Source organism: Embiotoca jacksoni, unplaced genomic scaffold (genome assembly GCF_022577435.1).
Source record: "Embiotoca jacksoni isolate LCO1_2020_lvr unplaced genomic scaffold, fEmbJac1.0.p SCAF_7, whole genome shotgun sequence".
NCBI lineage: Eukaryota > Metazoa > Chordata > Actinopteri > Embiotocidae > Embiotoca > Embiotoca jacksoni.
In genome coordinates this window covers 4,692,607-4,714,865 of record NW_027185425.1, presented here as the reverse complement: position 1 = coordinate 4,714,865, position 22,259 = coordinate 4,692,607, and the positions used below count along the sequence as shown (strand labels likewise).

The 22,259-nt window shown below is 43.1% G+C and overlaps 1 protein-coding gene across 5 annotated transcripts in view; it reads left to right on the top strand.

Annotated features, from left to right (window-relative positions):
• The window catches only part of rbms3 (RNA binding motif, single stranded interacting protein), a 277,717-nt gene that overhangs the window by 131,863 nt on the left and 123,595 nt on the right, over nucleotides 1–22,259 (top strand). For all 5 annotated transcript variants that reach the window (XM_069177075.1, XM_069177076.1, XM_069177077.1 and 2 more), the window contains one exon: nucleotides 5,970–6,028. In XM_069177075.1, the coding sequence (XP_069033176.1) occupies nucleotides 5,970–6,028 (59 nt within the window). The remainder of the gene's footprint in view (nucleotides 1–5,969; nucleotides 6,029–22,259) is intronic.

Here is a 22,259-nt window from a genome sequence, read left to right as displayed (position 1 = left end):
AATATAATCATTACACATTTTTTTTAAAAAGGCTTTTAAAACCCATCAGAGAAATATTTGCTGCACAGAGCAAACAAATAAATGTGGACGCGTGTGATGGGTGTCTGCTGCATCTGCTCCGACGTGAGAATAATGTTAGCGTGCTGTCTTTTCTTTTGAAACTGCAGTATCTACATTCTACTAATTATTCTGCGTAAAGGCCTACAATAGGTGATAAAGTACAGGTATTGTTCTGCATAGGGTGCTGTCTGCACCTGCACTCCCCCCCCTCCTCCCTCCGTGCACAGGTGCGCCAAAGGTGCTGAGCAGCCCTGAAGCAGTTTTCTGCTTTTATACAATTCAGTTTCACAGCTGAAAACAGTGAAGCTCATTCTAACCCTTGTCTTTCAGTCTTTTCTCTATTTTTAAGACTTTGCGCTGTCGGTTGGTGCAATTACGTTTTCAGGTTGTCTGTCCGACTACGTTTGCCCGTCCTTCCCATTCTTGTGAACGCGATATCTCGGGAACGCCTTGAAGCAATTTTGTAAAATTTGGCACAAACATTCACTTGGGCTCAAGCATGAACTGGTCAGATGTTGGTGGTCGAAGGTCAGACGTCAAGGTTTACTGTGACCTTGCAATCGTGGCACCAATTGTAGAATTGATAGGTTAATTATGACACAATTTTACACTTATCTACAGAAGCACGTTGCACACTGAGGGATCTGAATCTCCTCAGGAGGAACAGTCTGCGCCGCCTCTTGTTGGACGGGGTTTCAGTGAGGGAGTCCAAGCTGTTTTTTTTTTTTTTCATTTGGCATGTCGGAGTCCGCCGTCTTTCCCTCCTCTTCCTGGATGACAACCCTGGACACGGTTCCCCTGGTCATTCACCACGAACTCCCCTGCAAAAAATATGTGAAGGCAGCATATTTCTTACTGGAAGACATTCACTAATATCAAACATGTCAATATATTGATAATTATCATTTCGCCAAAACATACACAAAACACATTTTATATTATGAGTCTGGACATACACGGACGTAAACTGCAACATGACCGGTTGTTGGAGGCAGACAATCGTGAGGCGGAACATCTACTTGTTGTTTTCTTTTAATGAAATAATGGGAAGAGGTTTCCAAAAATGGTGTATGTATTCAAATCTTCATCTTCAGGCACAGATGGACTGTCATATGCACACACAAGCACAGGAAAAGAAACGCACTCGCACACCTCACCAATCATATACTGTATACAAGGACCCTCTGAGAGCACAGATGGGAGGAGGTGGTCTTAGATCCCAGTTCAGGTTTCACCTGCCTGCTGTTCAAGGCATCGCTGTATTGTGTAATCATGCAGACACATAATCACAGATCTTTGGAGAGTGTGTCCAGAGACTGAGGGCAAGGTCTGAGCGCAACATGTGGGTGGTCCATCCGTCCTTTCCAGCGCTGTGTTTCCTGCGTAGCAGCAACACCACAGTGACGTGTTGTGGTTCTGGCCAGCTCTCTCTCCCTGCCCACGTACAGTAAAGAGCCTCTTCACTTTCCCACCCCTGATGACGGAAATGGTATACGCCTGGATCCTCTCATCCAGCAAGAGAGCGAGGAAAGAAAGACATGCAGCACTGGGATGTCACTCGCGCACACGCAGCTGCCCTCTCAAAAATGTTGCCGAGCTTTCGGCTCAGCTTCAGTTTTATCGCATTTCAGTGCCCAGACAGCTGTCAAGCGAATGACATGTTTCACATCTACCACAATTTGCACATTTTCATCAGCCTAAAATAGCTCATAAAGCTGCTGTTTTTTTTTTTTTTTTTGAGACGGTTTCATTTCTGGCGTCTTCTTTTCTTAGGGTTGATCCGATATTGCATCAGAATGATTGCCATGGGATTCCTATTAGGAGAAACGAGGAACAGAGAGACAAAAGGGGAGAAATGACGGATACAGTACAGGAAAGGAAAATGGGAAGTGTGGTCGAGAGACGTTAAGGGAGAAAGAGGGAGAAAGAGAAAGGAGAAGATTTATGGAGGGGGGGTTGGGGGGGGGGGCGAAGGCCAGCAGAGTAAGAGATAAGAGGCTGCAAGAGTGATTGAAATAGGATTAGTGGAGACAGGCTTTGCATCCCGGCCACGGCATCACGGTGTTAAACCTGCGCTTCACAGGGACTGCCTCTGTCACATCAAAGCCTCCCCAGGCTTGGTTGGCAGAGAGGCGAAGGAGCCTCCAGCAGGGTCATCCACAGCCGCACACACTCCCCACATATATGAACACGCTGATCACATTCGCCATCCATCCCCAATATGTCTCCATTATGGGCGCGGGGCTGGCTCCTTCCTCCTTGCCTTTTCATCTCCCCGCAGTGTCTTTGTGGTGTGTTTGGACCGCGGATAGGATGCATTGATGAGCCATCTTTAACATTTAATGAGGCAAGTAGTGATGAGCTGGCATTGGAAAGCTACTGTCTCCTGCTTCCCCAGAGTCCAAACAAAGTTTTAATGAGAACTTTCCCCCAATTTGTGCCAAAAGCACTGAGCTTTTTAACTGCTTCCCAGAATGAAAGCTTACAACATTTTTCACTTAAATACTGAAGGAGGGCAGACACCTGTGTGCAAATAGGCAAGAGGCAGTAAATCACACAATGTAAATATTGTGGTGTAAGATTGTATATCGTGTCTGATTTGATCATATTTTTGACGTACAGTATATCTTAAATCATGTTTTTGCAGAAGACTGTTTTGTAGTTTTGACAACATTTTTAGAATCATGTTTTTTACTTTATAGTTTTGAAAGTGTTTCGAATTGTTGCATATTAGAATTGAGAAATTTGCTTTGATATTTAAAAAAAAATTTTTTGATTCAGTATCACCCATTGTGAATGTCTTCAAATTGTTATTTTATCAGTAAATGGTTCTTCAGTCTAATTTCAAGTCATCAGCTAAAAGAGATGGTATCAGTCCAGATCAAACTGAGGTTTTTTTTCGAGTGCAGTGTGATAACACTTTTCAATTGTTTAGACTTCTGGATAAATTCGAGGAAGTTGTGGCAGTCCATTGTCACCTATTAAACAATAAAAGAAGAAACATTTCAAAAAGGAAGAATATGCTTTGGTAGCTTATGTGGAGAGGAGGAGACAAAGTATGTGATAGTAATTGTGTCCAACAATCCAAAATCAAAAAGTCAACTTGAAAAATACCAAAACGTACAACTTATTTTCTGAGAGGAATATAAATCTGGTAGTCACACTATAATAAGATAGATAGATAGATAGATAGATAGATAGATAGATAGATAGATAGATAGATAGATAGATAGATAGATAGATAGATAGATAGATAGATAGATAGATAGATAGATAGATAGATAGATACTTTATTAATCCCTCAGAGGGAAATAATAATAATAATAATTTAATAATAACAGCATAGTGACAATGAAATGAGAGTTAATTTTTCTTCATTCAAATGGGAAAGGCTACCGGACAAATTGACAACACGCTGACGTCAGAAGCAAGCCGGCTTACAAACCAATTAATGTCAGGTAACAGGACACCCCGCTGACGTAGGTGATGACGGCTGCACGTTTGTCATTCGAAGGTCTTTCGTGCACTCGCAAAATTGCGACGCGAAACCAAAATGAACCAGATGAAATGTCAACAATGCAACAAAAACATGAACCTTGACTTTCAGCTGTGAAAACTCCTTTAACTACCTAAACCATGATTGCGCCCATATTGGTAATTCTCATTTGAAAGTTTCTCTCTGGGGTTGTAGAGAAAATGCTGATTTACTGCGGTCGCCGCCCCAGAGCTGCTTGCTCTCTAATCAAATGAACCCTTCCTGTTCCATGTTCATCTTGTGTACTCATGCTTGAGAGTGTCTCAGTATGATCAAACAGTGCACGTTAGTCCTGTTCTGTTGCAGTAGATTATGAATCCCTATAGCTAAAATGGCCTGTTTATCTGCTGAAGAGAGACAATCCACTGATTGGAGAGTGCTGCCTCTCTGCGTGCGCGCGTGTGTGTGCGTGTGGGCGCTTGAGTCTACTCATGTGGTATCTGTATTAGTGTGTGTGAGCTGGTAGTTTTCCTCTCGGAGCTCATCAGTTCATATCCACCACCCATCCCACCGCAGCATGCAGTAAATAGAGTCTCCGCCACTCGTTGAGAAATGGCACAATTATCCCCTGCTGGTGAAATATGGACCCGGATGCGCCACTTCTTCAGAATGTGTGTGTGTGTGTGTGTGTGTGCATGGATGCGTGTGTGTGTGTGTGTGTGTGTGTGTGTGTGCGCGTGTGTGTGTGGAGGTGGCTGTTTTTACTCCGTTCACTCGTTCTGATGTGCATTTGACTCACAGGGAATTGTTCTCACTCTCATATTTATACCCAGATGTGCATCACGTACTCGAGTGTAATTGTACAAGCAGCCGCGAGCACACGTCTACAGATGCAGACATTATATCTGCACGTATAGATTGGCACAAACTGTACTTACAAGAGCGACAGCACTTCTCGCTCTGCACACAATGCAGCATGTTGCAGTTTTAGCTGAGACAAGCAGATAGAATAACTCACTGTCAGTCAGTCGGTAAGGTCACTCTTTCAGTTGTGAAAATTGTCGTAGCAACTCACTGTGAATACACAGCTGTGGCTTAAAGAATGATAATTTGCAGGGAGCTGCGTCGGCAGCGCGTTAGCCTAAGAGCATAGTTTTCCTTATACAGCTTTTATACATTTAGGCTTCTGTAGTTGGTTTCACAAGGTCACATCCTGCATTGTACACATCTCACACTTCTCATGATTTTCTTTTTTAATCACAAATTCCATGGACTGAAATATTTCAAAATACAGGAAGACAAGTACATGTTCACTTCTTTGCAAATGTGCTGTGATAGTAAAGGAGTGTTCTGATTGGATGAAAGAAATAGTTTAACTGTGTTGGAAATAAACCTGCTCACTTTCCCTCTGAGAGGTGGACGAGAAGATTGATGCCACTCTCATACATCGATGCACCAAACATAGTACGACCGCCCCGCCTCATGTGCTGCTGTTTTGGAGCTTAAGGTGCCACTGTGGTGTCTGGCACTAAGACCTTACCAGCAGATCCTTTACCCCTTTAAGTTGTGAGTTTGAGCTGCCGCAGATCAGACTCTCTCTCCCCCCCTCCCCCCCCCTCCCCAACACCATGTCACCAGTTCATGGTTAGTCCCTCCTCACTGACGGCAGGTGCTCACCACTGCTGACTGAGCAAACCACAACCATTGGTGCTTTGAAGTTGCACGGACCCACGTTGTAACAACTTGTTCCTCCTTAAAGTCTTCACCGTGCCCATTTCTCCTACGTCCAACACGTTGACAGCGAGAATACGCTGCTGTCATGACATCGCTGCATTATTCGCTTCTTCTGGAAGTGGTAATAATATTTAGGCTTGCTGGTGTACATTATGTGTCTATTGAATATGAAGCTGGCGGTTAGCTTCGTGAACTACAAAGAACGGAAACAGCAGGAGAAACAAAACTGTGTCTGTTTTAAGACACCTACCGACACCTGTAAAACTCACGAATTAACATGTTATATCAGTATTCCTTTGACTCGCTTTGTTTTCTGTTCGTTGTGTAGTTTTTAGATATGAAAGAAATTCATCAGAATTAAACATGATTTTACTTTTATGCTAATATAAACATTTGTACTGTGCTTTTAGACCTTTTGATAATGTCCAGTGACTCTCTGAAATGGCAAAGGCCTGCACATTCATTTGAAGTCAGCCATAAACATAATGTTATTAACCTCAAGGGATTTCTCTTTCCATTGGTTTCTGACATTTGTGCGACTTTGCAAATTGGTAGTTGCAACTAAATGGCAGCGAGTATGGAAAATAAGACGCGTGCTGTAACCACAGGAGGGTGATGTGAATGAACTGGCCCACCAGTCAGAGGTCCTGTGGGTCATGTTGAGTCAAAAACACTGAATTTAATTTCTGTGTCTTCGCAGGTATGGAAAAATAGTGTCAACCAAGGCCATTCTGGATAAGAACACTAACCAGTGCAAAGGTAAGTGATTATTTTACTGTGGCTTGTACACCCACCTTGTTTTAGTGCAGCAGCTATCATTCTTGAGACTTGTCTTGTCACAGAGCAGCAATCCAAACCCTCGCTGTAAATTTAGACATCAGCCAAGGAAGCCTAGTGCCATAAATCAGTGATTTAGAGAGTTGCTGGCTTCACGCCGCAGTCGGGTTTCGGGTAAACAACCTGCTCTTGGATGGCGCTGTGCTGCTTCAGAGGATGAGCGGGCAGGCAGCCGCTGTCTCAGCCCCTCCCTATCTCCTCTTCGATTTCCTGTTGTCGTACGGACGACAATCTTTTTGAAAGGGTGTTTTCATTAGTGTCTGCACAGTAAAGGATGCACACATGCAACACTGACATTACAGGCTCATTTGAAATTGTTTCTGGAGCACACGTACTACACGCAATTACATGCTTGAACATGTGCACTTACTCGACCAATTAGCGAGGTAACAAGCTAGCTGGGATTAGATCAACTTCAGTTATTATTATTATTATTGTCAACCTCACCCTCTTAGTGTCTTGGCCACCTGCCTTGCATGCCCGCAAATACAGTTTAAACCTTTTTATTTTTTCTTGAACACGAGTTGGTAATTATGACAACCAGCGAAGTCTTAAGTGAGGAAATTCTGAAAGAGGGGATGGGAAAAAAAGAAAAAAAAGATTAGTGTGCTACTTGCCCCGAGGTGTCTGGCAGCACTGTTTAAGAGCCATTGAAGTTCCATCAATACTTTTAATTGCTTTTTGTGGTTTCCCCGGCTCAGAAGTGTGGCCTTTCAAGGTGAAGCTGCCTTCTTAACCCCGCTGCACACATGAGTTTATCCTGCCGGGCATGCTCTGGGTCAAAATGTTTAGGAAAAAGAACCTGTGCCTTTTTAGAGGATATAAAAAAAGGCTGATTATCTTGGCAGGTCCTTTTTTGTGAGCCCTACTGGCTATTAAAGACTACACTGGATGCATGTTAGTGGGAAGGATGTATCTGCAGGTCACAGGACACAGAACAGAGTGGATTAAAGAGGAGAGGTGGGAGGGGGCAGCTTTGAAAAGAGGTGAGACAAAACCTCTTTGAATTTCTGGGATTGAAGAAATCGAATACATGAAATGTTTATTGCCGCCCGAGTCCAGCTGACCTGAGTTATGCACAGCGCAAAAAAAAAAAAAAAAAAAAAAAAAAATCAGCCCTGCTTAGTACTGTGTTGTGTGGGAGACAACATTTCCCATAACTCACCCTCCTGGAATGCAGCGCTGCCGAGATGCCAAGAAGCAAATATAAGCAGACGTATTTTATGAGTGGAAAGGATGGTCCTGCTCTGCACCCGGTGAGAGAGAGAGGGAGGTGGATGGAGATGTGCACAAAGAGGAAGAAAGAGTGTGAGGGGAAGGGCTTCGTAACCTTGGAGAAAAAAAGTTCTTCTTTGAAAGACGAGTTGAGGTGAAGCAAAACTGCCCAAAAATATCATTTTTGATGCAATGGCTCTCCATCTCTCCCACCCTCGGTATGTCCTGAAAGGTGAGCAGGTAACAAAGCGTGCCGAGCAGATGCATCGAGGCCCGATAGCCTTGGGGTGCGCTCCTGGCAACAAAGCGGGATCGGCACGTCGCCCCGGTCTACTCGCGCATTGTTTCCAGTCATCTGACCTCTCTGACCCTGACACTTGTTTAAACGTCAGGGTGGTGGCTCATCACCGCTGTGCCGCCGTCACACAGAGAGCGTCCCTCTCCTCCGTCTCCTCTCCCTCTCCTCCTCGTCCTCTCCTCCACCTCGTGTTATTTGTTTTTAGTTCAGCTCAGTGAGCGCACTGCCAAAACAATGCGAAAAAATGAGCTTAGAGAAGAGGTCAGGACCAGTCATCTCTGAGAAAGCGCGAGTGAGACAGAAAGATCGACAATCAGCCATTGGAAAAACAAAGAGGGCATCATATCTCGTCCTCACTGACTAACTTTTTCTACTCTGCTTGTATTTTTGTTTTTTTCTCCTCCTCTTCATTTTTGTTGCTTGAAAAGCTTTTGGTTTCCAGAAGTTTGGAGATGCAGAGCAAGAAAGTATGTGTCTGTTTCAGGTATTAAAGCATGTATAAATTAATTTACTGGTTGAGTTACATTATCGTCTCGCACACTGCGGATACTGATCTGTCGAAAGAAAATGCTGCCTTTCATTTTTTTTCAATACGTCCATCCGAAGCAGCAGGTGACTCAAAGGCAGATACCTCTAGAGAACATCACATGTCGATACAGCAAAAAAAGTGCAACGGGCTTAACGTGATGTTCTCTGCTAAGGCGTCCAGTGCATGATTTGTTTATGATTTATGAAAAATTTTAGACATGATTTTATGAAAATAAAGCCGTAATTAGTTACTATACAGAGCATGGACTCTAGATGTTAGTGTATTTTCTTTTCAGGTAGATGTGTTTGATGACTATATTTCAACATGTAGCAGGTTCAACATGGGGGAGGTTCGACAGCAGGCCTATTCGACTAGTGGCCGGCTGGCTGGATATGGCCCTTTTGAATTTTTTCTATGGCCAGGCAATATCAGTCTGACATATGTGCGATGTGATAAATAAAGCGAAGGTGTGTATTCCTGCGCTACGTTTAGACATCTGAACAATAGTCCAAAAATGATACAAGCAAGGAGGAGTGTGCATCTCCTGCGTTAGTAACCTTGGCGACAGGATAGCGTTGGGACGAGGAGGATCAGGGAAACCCGGTGAGTGTGTGTGTTAGCAGCAGCGTGTGATGTGATTCACTTCAGCAGGATGGCACCTGCAACACACCTGCCATTCGCTCAGTCAAGCCTCGCGTTGCCCTCTGCGCTGGTGGGCCACAGAGAAACTCGCATTAGCTAACATAACAACAAGCTTCAAAACATGTTGTAAAGCTAATTTAGAAAATTCCCAGTTCCAGAGCAAATGAAATGTATTTATCTACTTAGTCAGCCACAACCAGTAATAAACCGTTTTGTTTGGTTTGCAGCGAATGCACTGCTTTCTATTAACATTATACTGTAAGAGTTATTTGTAGCCATTATTTGACAAAGTATTCCGTGTGGACCACAAGCCCACTGTGATTTTCCATTTAGCCCACTCGCTATTGAAGTTGAATAGCTGCCTTGACAGGATCTCCTTGACATATATGTTTTGGCAAAAGCTGTATGAAAGCAGGTTGAACCTTTTCATAAACACTACCATCACTGTATTTCTTGTTTTCCTGCACCTGCAGCCTCGTTTTGTATCTCTGTGTGTGTGTGTGTGTGTGTGTGTGTTAACATACATTTACATGCATCTCAACTGTGTACCTACAAGATATAGAATTTCAATATTCTTTCATATAGTATGTAAATACTCAGTGCCTCCCTTTTTTTTTTTTCTGTAACGCTAAACGCCTATTAAACGATTAAAATAGTGTGCGCTGTAAGATGAGATGATAGAAAGCCGACGATATGCGAGATGGAACAGCGAGTGTGGGAGTGGAAGCTGTCTGCTGTGGAGCAGCAGATAAAAAAAAAACACAAAAAAAACAAAACAGCGATGACGCTTCCTGTACTTACAGGTCAGGGCGTTAGGGAAGCGTGTACTGCAGCGCACTCACGAACATAAACCAACACAGGTGCCCACGCACTAAACGTGAGCGCGCACGCCGTTTCTCCTCTGCCACGCATCTATCTATGCATTTGCTGGACGACTGTGTGGCGTAAAGTGCTTGTAAAGCCCTGTTTGAAGTATCACATCAGAAAAAAACTACACTCCAAGACACCATGTAATACACCTCTCCCACGCACTCGCACACACAAAAGGGCACGCACGCACACACGAAGACTAATCCAACCCCCCACCCCCCCCCTCCGCACGCACGCACTCCCCATCCATCTGCCTGAGGTGTGTGGGGCCCTTGCAGCAGCAGCGGCCATGCAATAGATCTATCACTCCTCTTTTTAACATCACAGCATGTGTGCCTGCCTGCCCGCCTGCCTGCCCGCCTGCCCGCCTGCCCGCCTGCCTGCCTGCCTGCCTGCCCGCCTGCCTGTCAGCCTGTTCTGGCTGCTCTCCTCCACCACCGCACCACACAGGCCTTTCAATGAGCCTCTCTATCTTCCCAGCACTGACTCACTCCCTCCCTTACTCCATGACACACACACACACACACACACACACACACACACACACACACACACACACACGCACACACACGCACACACACACGTCTGTAATCCTACAAGGGCACACAACAGTTGCATATAAACTGAGCATTCCAATATATACAGTATACGCACGCATTCTGTGGACGTCGCCCAGTTCAGAGAGGAACAGGAAGTTGCGAAAGGGCTTTAGGTCTGTGAAGAGGAGGCATTCAGCTCTTCATCTCTCTCGCTCTCATGCTCCTCCACACTCTCACTCCGCTTCTCCTTCCCTCTTTGTCTCTGTTTTTCTCTCTCCCTCTCATACTCTATCTATATATCTGTCTCTGCACTTTCACATACACTGTAGAAATACAGCAGAGGTTTGGGGTTTACATCACAGATGGAGTGGGGGATTGAGAATGGCAGCGGGAGAGAGAAAAAGGAATAGATTGCGAGAACCCAAAACCGCTCATTTGCCATCCGTGCCCACGAGGGCCTCTTAAAAGGCAGCGGCGGCATTTGAAATAAAGCAGGGCTGACCGAATGGAGACATTTTATTTTTCCTGCCAGAGCCTGGAGGCAAAGGAAATGACCTCAGCCCTTTAAAGGACCTCCGTTTCCTCCTCCGCCGCTGGGAGATAAGGCTGTGCCGAGATCCACTGGCCTGACTGGCGCTGCGCCGCGACGGCCCACCGCACTGAATTGTGGGAGATAGATGAGATGTGAAGATAGTCTCTCATGGCTTTGTGTTCACCGGTTAGCTGTTGTTCATTTCTTTGCCCTGTAACTTGCCATCCATTTTTACATGAGGATGCTAAACACTCACAAGGGCATTACATAAACTCACATCTTGAAATAATTACTGTCGCCTTTACTCTATTTTGTGGGTGACTTGATGTAAACCATGCTAACCTCTTATTTTATCCTCACAAATTTTGTATCCAAACATTTGATTTTAGTTTAAAGTAACATATGTTTGTTTCTCATCTGAAAAAAATATAATTAGTACCTATTTACAGCATAATTTCCCCACATACTGTTATTCAAATTTGAAGTCCTTGAGTTTTGGAATACAGAATACATTTTTTCCCAGTAGCCTCTGCATGGTGCAGTTTAAAAGCCTGTCCGGACTGACCATTACAATCTGAAGCATCCTTTGCCCTTACCACGAGATCAACCTAATGGAGAAATACAGGCAATGTTACATTCTATAAAAACAGATTTATGGCTGCATCAGTGCCTAAGTGGAGTATCGCATGACTCCGAGCAGAAGGGGTATTGATGAATGAGGTGACGTGCACAGAAAAGGCCTGTTTTTCATTGTCATGTGCATATGTATTTGGGGTGGCGGGAGGGGAGGGGGGGGGGGGCAGAGAGTGCTTTCTGCATCCGTTATTGGTTTCTCATTAGAGGGCCAAGATATAAACATTTGTCTATGTTGTACACTGTGCCGGCGCAATTAAGGATTCTCTTTGCCGCCCCCTCTGCCCTTTGAAAGTGAATTATGTGCAGATGAGAATCTCGACTGAAGTGTGGCCAACAACAGACCTTTTCCAAATGCCTCCGCTCCCTCAAAGCCATTCCAGAAAGAGGCGAGATCAGCTGAAGGAGAAAGGGAGCGAAAGTGTTCGCCGTTTCCTGCTCGCATTGCCTATTAATGACTCTAATTAGCAATAGCTGAGAGATAATCACATTGATTTGGACAGATTCAGCATGCAGAACCTCATTGGATAACACCCGCGGCCTTTGTTAACACCCCTCCAATCACAAACATCCCCTCCCCCCTCCCCCGCCCCACCTTCCACGCCCCCCTACTGCCCTGTAAGATCCAAGTTGGCAGTTCACCAAGTCTGATTGGCCAAGTTTGTCATAAATAGAAGCAGTGCTCGGGCCATGAGCACCACATTCCTGGAGCTCTGACCTTTTGTACCCCCTCCGCTTCCTGTGCTGTTTTTGCATGCAGTGTGGTAATCTCCTGTTTATGTGTTTGTATTTTTAATTCTTGTGTGTGTGTGTGTATGTGTATGTGTGTATGTGTATATATTTACTGTGGAGGTCGTGGTGAGATGAGATCCAGGGACCAGAGAATTATGGTTCAAAATAGACCAAGAGCAAAGAAATTTTTTTTCTCACGGATCCGTTGCAGATGTAGGAAATTTGTTAATTTCTAAAGCGTTATTTTTCTGTCCTCTGGATCTAAACCAAAAACCAAAAATATCTAACAAATTTGAACAAACTGCAAACAAACCCTTGGGAATCTCTTTTGCAGGTTTTTGTCACCGTGATGGTTTTCTCCTCTTGTCACTGGCTCAATCCATTTTACAACATGTCTCTGGATTAGTTTACTTGTGTTTTTTTTTTTTTGTTGACACGTGCTTCAGCGAGCTAGGTGGACGGTGAGGAGGCGTACCTCCCGTCATCTCTTATCCCGGACCTAACCCATGGATGGCATGGGAACCACAATGTGAGATATGGCCTTCCACTGACCTGCCAAGGCCCTGGCCCATTGCACATCCCCTGACTAATGATCATACCCTTGATTAGTTAAGGAAGGCATAAATCATAACTGCAATGAAGAGGAGGGCTAGCTGGGGGCGGCCGGGCCGTTCCTCATGAATGACTAACAGATGCAAGACAAAAAAAATGGGCTGCATAGTTGTTCGGAGGAATAGGACGATTTGTCTTTGTCCGGATTTTAATGTTTGTCTCTACCTGGAGATTTTCTCCATGTTCCGAGGGCACTTGCTTTTTCATTGATCCGGCTTTGTTCAAATATTTAGCCTCTCTTCTCTGGTGGTGCTTCAAACTGCTGCTCAAATGGGGATAACGTGGAGGCCCAGAAGATGCTACCCAGCATGAATGCAGATATTTAGCTGCAGGTATTGTTGGAGAGCAGGTATTTTAAGACTCTCTATGGGTGAAGTGGAAGAGGAGTGTGAAAGAAGAGAAGGACTGCATCTGCTCTTTGTGTAAAATATGTGCTTATACTGCTGGTGGCATTTTCACATCAACGGGTGCCAAATGATGAGAAGCTATTCAAGGTTGTTTGACATTCTAACCTGAGTGTGTGTGAAAGAGTGGCGGTACTTGTATCGCTATGAATATGCAGTGTGTTAACATGCGTGGCTGTGTGAGTACAGGCATGTGTGTGTGTATATCCTGGCATTTACCAGTTTGTGTTTGCTTGTACACTTCTGTTCATGCTTAGTGTTAGCATTCGTGCTTTGCGTGTGTGTGAGTCTTTGTGTGTGTTCTTTTGAGATACGTGCGTGTGGGTTCTGTACAGCCACTCAGTTTTTACTTTTTTTTTGCCACGGGTTTCATTTTAACAACCTCTTCACAAGTAATTAACACCCTTCAGGTCTCAAACCTTTCTCGAGTGCTCTTCACATGTTGCACCAAACACATCAGGGTTTTGCTGTTAAGTTAGCAAGCTAATGAAGCGACCGGAGAACTAAGCGATGTGCCGGCGCAGTGCGGGAGACTGTTTTTCACATCTTTCACAAAATATTCTTCCACTTTACATCAGTGAATAGCAGCGATGAGAGGATTGTCTTTAATTGTGTGAAAAACACTATTTTTGAATGCCTCTTGACCTTTATGAAGATGACCTTGTGGCTCTAGAGGTAATGCTAGAAGCTATGTCCTCCAAAGCCAGACTCTGTTTGTCTTAATAATTTTTTTTTTTTTAAAACACAGTGTTGATTGTAATATAACTGTAGGCCTCTCTATTATAAATAACGTTTCGACTGTTATGTTCAATTTAGAGCTTGAAATATAGTATGAGCCATATGGCTCTGTGCTAGAGCTAATGAGTGTGAATAAATGTGAATTAATTAAGGAGGAAGAAAAATGAAGAGGAAAATGAGGATGAAACAAATGCTGAGACAGAGAGGAGATGATTATCACGAGCCCATATGTTGAAGTATTTCTATATTTGACCTGTGAAAATGTTCATCTCATATTGCACTGCATTGCACATTGCATCCCTGCTGCAGTATGAACAAAATACCTTCATAAAAACAATTTCTACAGTGTGATTTCTCAATCACTGCAGCATTAGTGTCCAAACGATTACATAAAAGAAGAAAACAGTTTCATCTATAATGTACAAGCAATCTTTTTGTGAAAAATATGCATCTTCTGTTGGCGCTTCAGTGTTACAATATACAGATTTCATCTATCATACTTTTACAGATATTGGTTGAGGAATTCGTTGTTTTCAAGTCTGCGTTTAGTTTGTCTTCGACACAACGAGCTGCCAGTGCCCCCGTTGGCCCGAAGCCCTGGCACTCTGCCCTCTGCAGATCCCGACTGCAGCTCTCTGACAAGGACACTCCTACACCTGCGAGAGAAGATGACAAGAAATACAATACAGCCAATAGGCTGGCTGCTTCAGCCCAAGACGAATGCCTGAGCCATAAATCCATGTTGCAGGGTTGATAAGTTAATTGCCTGTGCTGCTATCTCGTCACCAGTGTCTAATATAAAAGAGTCCTCTGTGAGAGTTATTTTACAACAAATGGGGATTGTCTCCGAGCACAAGGCAGGTAGGATGGTGACGCCGGACAAGTAAACGAGGGATCTTTATTTTGAGTGGTTCCAAGAGCTGCAGTGTGTCAGTTTGCACAAGCCATTTCAAATAACTTTTGGTGTGAGGATTTTGAGTTGTTTGCGGATAGAAAAACAACTGCATATTTTTAGGATGTCAGATGCACATGAGCCTGTAGTGTTATTGGGGGGAACTGTTGACTTATATGACTTGTCACTTCTCTGCAGTGTTAATGCTCAGAAGAGAGAGATGTGGTCAGAAGTCCCACGCCTAAAGCTGACATTTGAATACGCAGCCTTAAAAAAAAAATATGCATTGCAGATGTTTCTCTGTGGGATCCCTCAATGGGGAAGCTGGATTTATGATCCTCCCCTGTTTACTCGCGCACCCACACACAAACAAGAAAGTTGGAGGTCACACACACGCAAGCATTTGTACACACCCATTCAACCAACACACACACACACACACACACACACACACACACACACACACACACACACACACACACTTTCACGCACGCACACCCACCAACGCATGGTTTAGCGGAGGGTAGCCGCAAAAATGTATCATCAGTCAGCTGCTGGTGGTGCAAGATAAATGGAAGGGGGACAGAGGAATGCGGTCGTAGTGAGGATGCTCTCCTCTGGGTTTGGAGTGGGACCAAGGCGGTCTTGGCTTGGCCACAGTCAGTCATGGATGCCATCTCGCTTTTTTTTTTTCTCTCGTCAGTGTTTGCACAGCTCACCACAGCCTCCCAAAACCATCACCCATCCTCCCTGCAGAGCTAAAGGGGGGGGGGGGGGGGGGTCAAACCTCCAAATGGACACAAGCCATCTATAAATGCACAAGCGATTAAATTCCATTCATGTCGAATACATTACAAGAAAAAATTAATATAGTCTGTTGTACTAAATTAAGAGTCTAAAACACAGAGGGAAATGTTTCTTGATCAACAGAAGAAAAGAGGAAAATCTGTTATTGTTTTAATCATTTATTAAGGACAACAATTTTATATTAGCCAGTTCAAACTTTGCAAATGTGAGAATTTGATGCCGTTCTCTGTTTAATACCAATGTGAACTGAATATCTTTGGGTTTAGGACTGTTGGATAGAGCTCATTCATGATATCACCTTGGGCTCTCGAAACTCGAGCGTTTTTCTTTTTCTTTCCTGACATTTTTTAGACTTAACGACAATCACAAAGAAATCAACAGCTTAATTATTAGTTGGTTCCCTAAACCTCATATTAAGAGTCAAAAATCAGTGCCTGATTGCCTTTATTTTCTTGACAAATGACATATAAACAATAACTTGATTCTCAAAGTCAGAATGATTTAATTTATTATTCATCAACAAATTGATTATCTGATTCATAATTTCAGCATTTCGTACAACTGTATATGAAATATACTCAAATATACAAAGAAATGAAATCACAGTCACATATCTGCCGGTATAGTGGGGTAATGAACAATGCACATGCTGTAGGAAGGAACGTGATGCGGTACTCCAGCCATGAATCCATTAATCATGAGAATCATATTACAGCATTGTTATGCATATTTTTCCATTGAGTGGCCCATCTATCTCCTCCATTAACCATAATTACTTTAATACATGCAAAGTTTGAATTATAAACATACATGTAACTGCAATGATTAATCATCCATGTGCAACAGCAGCTTCAGAACTCCTCTTGATGACTCACAAGGACGTAAACAATTACACTGTTTGCCCCGGCACACCGTTGTAATGCTCCGTGACTTGTCGTTGATTCATTATTCATACTTAGGGCATTATTATTCCATTGTATGCGGTGCAAAATGGGATCATTAGCGCTGAATATGAGAATGTGAAAAATGGATATATTGGGGAAAATGGTGGTGGATATAGGGAACTCCAAACAATCCCAACTATTAGCAGATAAAGAATAGTAATTTTCCCCAGAAGTAATTAGGATTAGCATAATTTGATGGTGAATGCATGAATGATGTGTAGTTGATTGATATGTCGATACACGCGCTGTAATGACTCCCTTATCTCCACTCTCCACTGAAAACTTTTGTGTAGAGCGCAGCCCGAGGAGGCATCTACTGTAGTTCTACACCTCCGTGAGGGGACTGTGTTAAGGAGCACCCTGCCTCATGCGCACATAGTCATACAAGCACTGTCACTAAGTAGAGTAGAAGCAATGGCAGCATCACACTATCATGTAGTAACTGATTGAAGCTGGTCCTTTCATCTCGACAGGCTCCCAGTTAGAGCCAGAGCAGGAAATATGATATGGCAGCTCATGTTCTCTTTATTCCTCTCAGAGAGACAGTCTGTGTGTCTGTGCATAGAGTGTGTGTGTGTGTGTCTGTGTGTGTGTGTCTGTGTGTCTGTGTGTCTGTGTGTCTGTGGGTGTCATCCTCCCAGTGTGCTTCGTGTGGATATATGTGTCCCTCAGCAACTCAGTCTGTGTGTGTGTGTGTGTGTGTGTGTGTGTGTGTGTGTGTGTGTGTGTGTGCGCGCGCACATATTAGTGCGCAGCTGCATGGTATTATTAGCAGCCACGCATGTAGGCAGTCTCTTTGAGCTGCTTTTAAGTGACAGCTATCGATTGGATGTTTGTGTTTGTGCAGACACTTCAAAACAACACCTTGCCCTCTGCATCCCACTTCAAATTGCAACTGCAGAGCACCCGCATTGGATGCATTCACAGTACAGCATGTACTTGGCTTCAGAAACGCATTCTTCAAGCAACATCTGCGTACATCTCTGTGTAGCTGTGTGTGTGTGTGTGTGTGTGATGTCTTACATCGAGTGTAATGTTGTTTCTTGACCCTGCTGCTTAATCGACTTTTTCTCAGCTCAGTGACTCACCGAGGGTCATTGTACCATACAGTTAGTGCACCCGCACACATGTACACACATAGACACTGCAGTATTTCATACTATACAAGTATATACAAACAAGTCTTTGAGGGCCATCTCTAATATTGTCTAGCCATGCTGATAGCTTTTGTTTTATTTGGCCATGTAATAATGTATTTGTCTACACAGTAAGACTTCTGCCACCACCTTCTGTACCGCGGAAGTCAATGGAATTGTGTTTGTGTTCAATTTACCGGCAGTGTGGCTTTCGTAGGGCTGTCCAAATTACTGTTGATAATCTAACTGAATGAACAATCCTTATAATTACTTTAAATCAAAGTTGCACTGAAAGTAAATTCCATTTTTGTGGTGTTTGCTTGGACTGTGTAATTATTTGATAAAAAATCTGTGGCTACCTAAAAGGACAAGTCTTATTTATGTCTCTGCAGTGGCAGTGGACTCAGTGCTAAGGTTAGCAAGCTAAGCTAACTGGTGTGCAATCCCGAGTGGAAGGCAAACTTTACAGTCAGACTTGCGAGAGGCTTTTAATTGCTAGTGGAACAGTACACTGTGTAGATTTGTTTATAAAAGGGATCAAATGTGTTCACTGACGAACCAGAATCTGCCAGCAACAATGGAAAACAATAACATATTATTCTGCAAAATGTAAAAATGCTTAATAGATGTTGTGCCATTATATTTTGTATTTCCTTACATAGAATGATACATATAAGGTTAAAAGCAAGTTAATATAAGTTCCACTTTAAACCCAATGATAACGTTAAATATACTTGTGTATAAATTGTTCCTTTTTAAACACTGAGCGTGATTCAGACAGACTCAATTCACTTTAAAGGTCTCGGTATTCAAGCAAATGAGCTTACTCATACATACAGTATACACATGTAGGAAAGAGTTCGACTCTCCGTAACCTCCACAACCATTCAACCCTAATAAAAGCACAAATAGAGCCTTAAAACTTCACTATATCTCTCAATTATTATTCTCTTTTTCAACTAAACAAGCCTTTGACAGTTTTACCCTGTGGCCACGGATCAAACATTCCACATTACGGAATCGTTATGCATATATCAGCTACAATAACTGCATAGGGGAAGAGCAAACGGGATCTATTATTGCAGTGAGCTTGCTGAACATCAATTCAGTCGTCTTCAGTGCATTCAGCTGACCTTAAATAACCTCCTTCCTCGCTCTGCCTTTCTTTTGTACAGACCTTTTCACTCGCTCTCTTTTTCTCTGCCTTCCTCTCTCTCCTTCCTCCATTCAGAGCTCTCTGAATATAGGTCAGCATTCTCTAAAATCCTCATCCTGCTAAAAGTTTGATAAGTGCACTCCAGGTGGTACTGGGGTGAATATTAAATTTGTAATTGGGGGTTCCAAGTATCCACCATTGGAATATTCTGATTATTAAAGAGAATCAGCAGTTTCCTGGAGGGCATCCGTAACATTATATGTGGTTCTCTAAATGTGCTTTTAATATGTTCTAAAGAGTGAGAATAAGTGGAGTCTGCTATCATTAAAAGGGTCAGTTCACCCAAATGACAAAAAAAAAGCATGTTTTCTGCCTCGACCCCATGTGGTGCTCACAACCTTGAAAATAGTTTTAAAAATTCAACAGCATCGCGTCTTTTCAAACAGTAACCCGGATAGTCTGGATATTCCAACTCACTGTGAACAGAGAAACACGGATATGTGCCGAATTAAAGGGAGTTGAGAAAGACACCTGATAATGGTGCTCAGTGCTTCAACCTACGTCCACCAAACAGTTTAATGAGTGATGTTTATGTCATATTAATCGCGTGCTATAGTTTGATAGTAATCAGATTTCAGAGCAACTGAAAGAATTTGGACCAACGTTGCACTGGGAATCTGCATCGCAACTGAGACGGCAGCAGCTGACATCTGTTTGTAGGACAAAAATAGTTGTCAAATACCGACTTGAGATGCACACAAAAAAAAAAAAAAAAAAAAAAAAAACAACAGCATTGTTTTTTTCTGTTATTTTATTCAGTGAAACAGAGGTCGTAGCAAAACTAGAGGCCATTGCTCAGATGTTATAGATATTGTCAATTATGTCGCTCACAAGCAAATTTTATTATTTTATATTATAATTTGGGCCAGTGCCTCTCTTGGTTTCCGCCCCCAAATTGTCAAAAGTCAGGTCCACTTGTACGAACAGAGCTCCGCTCTGAGAGCAGAGATGACCTGTGAGAGTGCGAATGCCCTCCAGCGCTCGCCAAGCAGAAATGATCTCGCCTGAGGTGGCTGTTTGTGCGCTTGCTGCTTAGTTCTATAAGCGCAGGTGCCACTCTTTGCCTCTCCTTGTTTTGTCTCGCGCTCCCATCTGCCTCTACAACTCTTGGCTGTTGAATTTGTGCACCAGGATTTGTATGGCGCGACGGGCTGGGTGATGCGGACAAAATTCGATATCGCAATATTTTTTGGGATCAAATACCTCAGTGTCGATATTGTAGGGATGCCTATCGGTGCTTTCACAAAATATTTCCACAGTAAGATTTTTGTTAAAAATAATCATCAGTAATGTGAATATAATGAATAAGTGGGTAAAGGGGTAATAATAGAACATCTACAATGGTCTCGTAGGGTCAGAAAATGACATCACTTTACTGTAATGCAGCCTCTAAAAACCAAGAAAAGACCACACTAATTTGTTTGTGAGCATGTCTTGCAACGTGACATAAATTTGATTGCATTACTATATAGTGTTTTATATGTTTTTTGTACTTTGTGAAATTGTATTTATATACCACCTGTCTTTTTTTGTTGTTGTATTTTTCTCTCTTTTGTATAGTCACTTCTTTTTCTCTCTCTCGCTTTATAGTTTTTGATTGTTACGGAACAAGTATCTCGCACGATCGTAGAGTTCGAGACATGCACTGTGCAGTTTGTGTATATTTCAGGGGATATCGAAAGTCTTTGGGGTGCTTCAACACCTAAAGAATCTCTTTATGTTGTTGGTGTATCACCCATCTGTTCTGTTTGTCCCTTGAAAACTGTTTTCACTGTGAAGACTGTCTGTAAAAAGACATGTTAGTGTCAGTTTCCCCAAAGCCGATAATCATTTCATCTCCATTAGATGTGGGAGGTGGCAGAAGTCTCAGACAGGTATCACAAATCCTCTCTATTAAAAGTCCGAAGAATATGCATGAGTAGATACTACTGAAGACAAGAGAGAGAGAGTGTTTCTCTGTAACTGAAACCCAACCACCAATTACATATTTTTTTTTATAAGCTTCTCTTATTATAAGCCAGGCTTTCTAGCTTATCATAAATAGCGATTAAAAGTGCGCATTTAAAGGTTTACTAACAAAATGGTTGGGTGCCTTGTCTAATTGCAGCTACTTAAGAAATTAATTCCGCGATAGCATTTACGTTTTTGAAAGAGCAGGTCCGGTTTCTCGTCGTATTGCCCGTACTTCCAACGGGGACATTTCACTCGGGCTCTTCATATTTCCACAATTAAAGAGCCGCCCCTCCCACCTTCACTCTAACAGCTGGCCATTAATCAGTCCTCGCGCTCGATTTCTCTTCCGCCACAGGTTATGATTTTCACATTACGCCGCACTCCTTCACCGCCGTCCGACAGGAAAATGACCCCCCCGCCGCCACCACCACAACAACAACAACAACAACAACACAGACCCATACCTCCACTGACTGAGAAAGTGAGATGTTTGCTATTTGTGCAAAGCAAATGGCACACAGTGAGCCGTTACAGTCCATGTTTGTGTGTGCTGATACATGCGTGAGGGTTTGATCGTTGGGAAGTTGATGGGGTAACCGCAATGGCCAGTGCGCCCCCCCCCCACCCACACACACACACACACCACCCCACCCTATCTCACAGCCATTATCCTTTTGTAATTACACTTTCCTTCTGAAACAGTGGATCAGAGGGCACCATTGACTGCTTTTAATCCGCCACCAAATTTTAATTAACACAGACGTGACCCCCGTCTCCGATACATCCCGGAGAACGTCAGGATCACAATAACTCATAAATCACAGGCACAGATTTCATTCCCCCTGCTTTCCTCCGCTGATGAATTTCCAGATGGGGAGCTGGTGGCTGTTAATGTCAGGAAAAATATGAGCGAGGGACAGAGAGAGAAAGTGTGTGAGAGGCGGCGAGGGATTGAGGGAGGCAGTGAGAAGATGAACAGAGAGGCTAAATTGTAAGAAATAGCGTGTCTTTACGTGTATGTAAGAGAGATGGAGTTGAGGAAAGCGGGAGAGAAATGGCAGCAGCTCTGATATGTTGTCAACCTTTGAGAGATTTGTTACCGGGGAGAGGATTACAGAGCCTGTGAAATGGGGTTGTGTTAATATGCCGGGTGTTGTGGAACACGATGTGGGCCGGCCAGCTTCACAGCCTCAGAAAATCAAAAGGCTGAACAAGTGAAAAGTGATGTTTTGAAAAATTAATTGACACGTCTCTGTGTATGTGCTATGTGTACATGTGTGTAATATTCTTTAATCACGGAATTGAAATCATCGGCTTCTCATAAATTACCATTACATTAATTATTCTACTTGTTTGAATTAATTCAAATGAGTTGTCATTAAACCGCAAACTATCACAAACAGCGATATATTTTTTTATTATTACGCTACTCGGTGTGTTTTTTTTTTTATTGTTTTTTTT